This window comes from Halyomorpha halys, unplaced genomic scaffold (genome assembly GCF_000696795.3).
Source record: "Halyomorpha halys isolate HHAL.00 unplaced genomic scaffold, Hhal_1.1 Scaffold557.1, whole genome shotgun sequence".
Taxonomy (NCBI): domain Eukaryota; kingdom Metazoa; phylum Arthropoda; class Insecta; order Hemiptera; family Pentatomidae; genus Halyomorpha; species Halyomorpha halys.
Window position 1 is genome coordinate 18,329 of NW_027107650.1, and position 6,874 is coordinate 25,202.

General features: G+C 30.4%; 1 protein-coding gene across 4 annotated transcripts in view; it reads left to right on the forward strand.

Annotated features, from left to right (window-relative positions):
• Window positions 1-570: 570 nt before the first annotated feature.
• The window catches only part of LOC106684213 (protein sickie), a gene marked incomplete at its 5' end in the record, with an annotated part of 168,758 nt that continues 162,454 nt past the window's right edge, over window positions 571-6,874 (forward strand). For 2 of the 4 annotated variants that reach the window (XM_067046039.1, XM_067046040.1), the window contains 5 exon segments: window positions 571-694; window positions 760-884; window positions 969-1,071; window positions 2,406-2,709; window positions 5,192-5,380. In XM_067046039.1, coding sequence (XP_066902140.1) covers window positions 571-694; window positions 760-884; window positions 969-1,071; window positions 2,406-2,709; window positions 5,192-5,380 — 845 coding nt within the window. 4 annotated transcript variants of the gene reach the window in all.

Here is a 6,874-nt window from a genome sequence, read left to right on the forward strand (position 1 = left end):
TTTCGCCTTTTCCTAAAGATGCATTTGACTCCCTTACTATTGTTTACATATTTGAACTTGGCGGGCACAGTAGTTAGTATTAGCTGCCGCTAGATGGCAGACTAGAGCAAGCCCTCGTGGGCCGGCGGGAGGGGATGTTATTGTTTGGGTCGGGCCTGTCATGGTGAGGTCTTGTCGTCTTGTGTTTCTTAATGTGGGCGTTCATATCTTTGTCTGCCGGCTACAACTTAGCACTGAACAGGTTCCTGTAACACCTACAACATTTCTCCTCTATATTTAAATCTCCCACTTACCTACTATTAGTACTGACACACAGCTAATCATTTGTTTCTTCCTCAATGACTCTGTTGTCATTCTATTTAGACCTCGTGAAAACATTAAAAACCTTCCTAAACTTTAAGACTGATCAAGAACTGCTCAGAAAAGAGATATCTATGCCAGTCATTGACTCCAGTTATTGCTCAACTCTGTGTACCTGACCCTACCCACTTTTTTGTGTTAGTCCTGTAAAAAAGCGCTTACACTCTAGTTTTGTGCCCTAGTTTACCGATGTCGGTTTTATTTTTACAGTCTCAAGTCCTCTCAAGTGTCCTTCTACAAGCAGTTCCAGGTCTACCAGCCCGTCACATTCTTTTATACCCACTCCGAGAACTTCTGTAAGGTCTTCCCTCAATGAAAAACAAGTTTCTCAAAGGTAAACTCCCTGAACTTATCATATTTCATCTCTTTTGACTTTATTTAATCCCCTTTCTCTTTCAGTTCTCCGAGAGTTGCCAGCTCTAGAAATCCGAATGCTATAAGCAGCCCGTATAACACCCCTAACAAAAATGGTTCCATGCTTGATAAGTTTAAACTTTTCAATCCCAAAGATAAACCAAAAACAAGTAAGTTTAATTATTTTTAAAACTTAAAAATTTTTTTTTCAATCTTCTTAAATAATAAAATAATTTACTTATTCAATTAAACAGCCGTAGGTAGTACCAAAAGAACCTCCAGTTCAAGTGGTTTCAGTTCAGCCAAGTCTGAAAGAAGTGATTCATCTACAAGTCTTCATAATGAACCAAAACCAAGGTAATTGATCATTTTTAAGTGTTTTGATAAAATTCAAGTTTAAGATTTATTTTATTGAATTGACATATTCTCTGAATTTATATTGTGTATTTGTCTAATAAATAATTAAAGATAGTGTTATCTATCTACGCCCATTACACTATGATTAGTAGCCATTTGTTATTAATATTATTTACTGGCCCTTGGTTATAAATCATGATAACTGAAAAAATAGAAACTTTCACAATATCACAATATTTTACCCTAAATAGAATTTATTACCAATACCATTCCTTTAAAAATATAAATTTCCTAAAAAGTCTCATAAAAATCTATGAAATTAGTCCTAAAGGATTTGATTAAGCAAAAAACTTCAATTCAGTTTTTAAAATCAAAAGGTTTATTGCCACAAATATAACATTGGACAAACAAAAATTATATGTATATATTAGAATAAAATTAAATTAAATAAGAAATTAAATTAAACAAATGTAAGAAAAATTAAATAAGGGATAAATTTCGTTAATGACCAATGATGTTTTACACCACTAAACAAAAACAAATAAACTTCAATTCAAAATAAATGTTGGCTATCATGTTTTACGACTGTGGGTATCAATTTTTTTTATATTATGACTTATGTGTCACTTTTTTTACCATGAGACTAACAATGATTTTTTCTTGTTTCTAACGAGTTAGGAATTAATATTTTCTTTTATAATAAACAATCCTGGTTATATTAAAAAATAAAGAATATTAAATTAAATGTAGGAATTAAAAAAATTTGTTAGTACAGGTGACTGTTACCTAGTACTCACCTTTTGGATTTTAGAGCGTCCAGACTGAGGGGGAGGGAGGAGAAAAATATAGAACTTATTGTTCTATATCAGAACTTTAATAATTGAAAAAAAATAAATGTTAAGATGGAGAATATATTATCAATTAATGTTAATAAAGAACAAAAAGTTTGAGGTGTGAAGGATTCAGTGGCCCAGAAAGAAAAAAATATAAAACATTATGGTATCTGACATTTATTTTGAATTGAAGTTTTTGGCTTTGCTTTCATAAAGCAAAGAAACCTCAAGCCTCTGTTTCTAATTGAGATATGGAGGAATGCTGATCCTTGAATTAATGTTGTAAAGTGATAAAAAAATAATGATGTATTAACTTCCCAGAAATGTTCACTGATGCTTTATTGCATGTGTGTTCAACTATCCTTGTCCGAGTTAGTCTCAGAAATGAACCTTTTTTTGAATATACAAACTTTAGCTGATGAAGCAAAAATGTATCACTAAATTCCTCATACCTGATAACCTAATTAGCTCATTTTTCAAATACAATTTTTTTTCTTTCAGTCAATTAGAAAAAAAAGAATTGTCACAAATTGATGCTGGTAAAGTCAGCAACAGGAAGAAGGTAGTTAGGGTAGATACAAAACTCGTCCGGCCGAGCAGGTCTTTGGCTAAACCACACCAGCAACAGCAGAGGAGAGAGAGCAAAGAGGAACATAGGCCTGTCTTCGATGAGCCCAAGCAAGCGGTGGCCTATCAGAGACCGCCTTCATCAGAAGCTAAAGAGATTCCTCCTCAACAGAAGCCACAAGAAGTCGAGGAACAGAAGGAGGACAACCCACCTCCTCCGCCAGCTCCAACCTCCAATGTGAGTAAAAATTTATTATTTTTTATAATTTCAATTAAGAGAATTAGTGTATTATTCCATTTTTTTATTTATCCTTTTTTAGGAATTTTTGTTTATTGTTTTGAATGATATTCTTAAGATGTAGGGTGTTTCGGAAGCAGCACTTCCGTATTCAGTGGGAATTATTCATTGTTGTAATTAAAATTGAACTGCTTTACCAATGTGAGAACTCTCGAGTTGGATACCTATCCAGCTTCTTCATAATACATTTGTATTACTATGAAAATTCTATATTACTGACTTCCGCAGGGAACATGATTGGATCCATAGATGTCCGTTAAAAAGAGATTAACATAAAATTAACAACAAATTAAATTAAGCTGTACTATCTCATAAATCTGGAAAAAAAAAAAAACCATAATAAAATTGTGGGTTTGGATTTTTCTAGAAACATACCGACCAGGTCCCCTCAACCAGCCTAGATCCGCTGACTTACCACCACACAAGTTTTAAAACCATTCATATATTTAAATCACTTTTATTCAAGTTTTATGTTCAAATTTAAGAATTTAAATTGGGATTTATTAGTTAACTATGAAATTTCTTCCTTTTTTTTTTTGTCACCTCCTTAGTAAAATCCTTAAGTCCTGAAAGCCAGAAAAGTGATATATAATGCTAAATTAAATGCATAGATGAATAATTAAATAAAGGGACCAATCAGTAAATTAGTTATCAAGTGAAAGTAATTTCTTCTGAAACAAAATGGTTCATTTTACTCTTTTATATATCATTATCAGAACTAAATTAAAACAAGACCAATTATAAGGAAAATAATGACCAAATAGGACACCCATCTTTCTGAATAAAAGAAAGCAAAAAATGAAATAATGGCGGATGCGAGGTACCAACAGGATAGGGGAGTGGGGAATGGTTGGTTAACAAATACGTTACATTCAAAAGCAAAAAGATACAAAATTTGATAAAAGTAAGTAAAGAAGTAAAACAATTTACTATTATAATAAAAGTAAAAAATTTTAATTTGAAAAAATTAAAAAGTAAAAACTTAAAGATACTATGACTGAATAGTATCAAATGAATCATGCTTTATTAGATTTGTTGTTTATTAGAGGGACTCTGCTGTTAGTTATCTGAAGTGCTGCATTCCATCTTTACCATTCAAATTGATATTCTGTCGTAAAATTTATATTTATGTTTTATTTTGTTGTTTGGTTTATTGTTTTGGGTGCAATCCTTTTGGCTTATTTATGAGAGCACTGATATTGTTTTTAATAGCAATAGCACTTGATTTATGCGCGATGTGTGAACACTTCCCTTGGCATGTTGACTAACGCTTGACTGTGTATAGCTTTTGTTTTTGTAAAACAACTCACTGAATTTTTTTTTTTAAGTAGATTTTATGAAGAATAAAGATTTTATTAATTTTATGGATTGATAAATTTCTATATGCTTTTTTAAAAATAAATTCTTTAGTTTTCAAATGTAAGACCTCTTTCTTAGAATTTTCTTTTCCCCTTAAACATTTTTCTTTATTATTTTATTTTATTTTTACCTTTGTTATTCCCTGGAGAGAATTAATTGTTAGAATGGAAATTTAATTTTTATTCTCATTTTTCAATTTTTCTTAGTCAGATGCAATGCGAGATGAAACACCACCACACGCAATGATTTCTTAAGACTTGTTAACATATGATATTTAATGGTATATTAAAAACAAACTGAAATAAATAATATATTTGAATCACAAGTTACATAATAATATTTAAACGGAACCACTGTTGTCGATCATCTTCATCTACCAATTAATGAATTTTAGCTTATGCTATACAATTTTAGAAATACTGGACAATGTATGTTTTATCTAAATTTGTATTTATATTTTCTTCCTTACAAAAATTAACTTACGGTACAAGTTATAAAATATTTTTAGTGAATTCTCATGAGTTTAAAATAAATTTGTTATTGTAAAATGGTTTTACCGTCTACCTGTTGATGATCTTTGTTGTAATTTTTTTTTCAAAATCATTAGAAATCCACTAAGATGTTTAAGTAGATATGTATCGTAGTAGGATGTTTAAGTAGATATGTATAGTATAGTATCGTCTCATCTCTTGGAAGAAATAAGAGCATGAGATAGGATTGTTTTCATAGTCGGGTTGTTTTTTTTTAATTAAATAATTTGTTTATTACCTAATATATTTTGAGCTATGACACTCTGTTTTCGAGATATAAATGAAAAATATGATCTTCCCCTCCTATATTTCGCTGTGAACCAATATTCCAGGACTTTTAGTATGTTCTCCTCCTTAGTAACTCAGAGTCCTCAAGTCAATTCTGGCTGTACCACCATATCTGTCAACGCTCCCCTTTGAAATTATATCTTCAGTGAACACCCAGAATTTATAAATCATTTTACTGTTACTAATAAAAAATATTAATGCTGATTATTGTTATACTTTTGTTGCATGTAACATATGATTTGCAGATGGAAACGGTGGAACCCCTGAGGGTCGCTGGAGGTAGTTGTATCCCAAAGCCAACAGCGATCGTTAAAGGCTACTCAAAGCCGACCCACACTGTCGCTCCGATGCCTCCGCGGCAAGAACCCTCTCTCTGTCATTCTCTGGAGAAGGAGAAGGTAATCAGCGATACGCACTATAATATATCTAACAAGGTACGATAATTTTACCTTATAATTGATTTTAATGGTGGTCTGGGGAACTCACGCATCGCTCTCTTGCACAATGAGTAATTCACTTGGTCTCTTGTCATGATAACTCATTACTTACTAATTTTGCATTGCTTTTCTTTGTAGATTCCATTATTTCCTATTAACTCTCTTACATAAAGAACTTTTCCTTTTTTTTTTTTTTATATAGATGTTGTGTTTATATTAGAGATAATAATCAGAATGCAATTGGTAATTTATTAAATGTCCCGACATTTTACTCCAAAATGTAGGCCTAGATCAAGACTGAAATTTAAACCGAGATTATATGAGTTCAAAGTTTCAGAATAATATTGATAAAATAGATAATAAAAATAATGGTACGCCTATCACAAAACTTTCACTTACCACCCTACTCTGAGATGAAATATATCCTTGTAAATTTTAAAACAGATATTTATTTATTATTAAGTACGGCAATACTTCCCATTACTATATATTTCAAATATATAAATGAAAGTCAAAATCTGATAATTGTCACTAATCATGAAAAAAAAATTATCAAATCTTCCATATTTTATAGTAATGTACTGTTTATTATGATAAATGACGATAGATAGTTAATTTTTTCAAATAAACAAAATTAAAGGTTTGTAAAAAAATTTATCGAAATACTTTACCTCAAAAATTCAAATTTAAGGGTTTCTTGAGGTGTAAAAAAAAAAATGATCAACTTTATCCCTGCCTAAAATACGATAGTTAAGTAAAAAATAAAAAGGCCCGTAATATAGTTATAGTATTGTAGAATTAGAAATGATTGGTTGGGTGCTCTTGCTTATTTTCTCAGTCTGTTTTGCCAGTTGTATAAAAATGAGAAAATGGTTTTAGTTTGGTTAATTATCAAATTCATTCGTATTTAGTTTTTCTCCATTTTTAGAACTACGAGAAATGGTTGATTATTTAAATTAAAATCAGAAGGTACTCTTGAGGTAATTTTTTTAATTTAATTCGGTATTTAAGTCCTGTCATACTATTTCAATGAGAATAACACCCAGCTGGTAGTAATGATTAATAGATTTACTGAGTTTAATTAAAATTGTTAAAGTCATTTTCAATATTGTTGAAAAAATTCAAAATCATTTATACAAAGTGGTACTTCCTGTCAGTCGATCTTATTAGAAAAGTTTCTGTAAGATCCTGCCTTAAATATATAATTTCAGTTTTGTACGACTTTTAATTTTTGAGCTAGGCTGTTCACATACATATAGATACACAAATAATTTTGCAAGACTTGGTTATTTGGGCTCAGGGAATCTGAAAGCATTTGTTGTTTCTATCTAAAACTCAAATTAAAAATTTTTCACAACTGCAATACTTTCCCTTACTGTGTATTCCATACACAGGTCAGTGAAAATAAAAATTATTATAATAATGTACCTAACAAAAATAAATAAACAGTATAAGAAACAATAGCATACGTAATTATACTGAATATAGAGA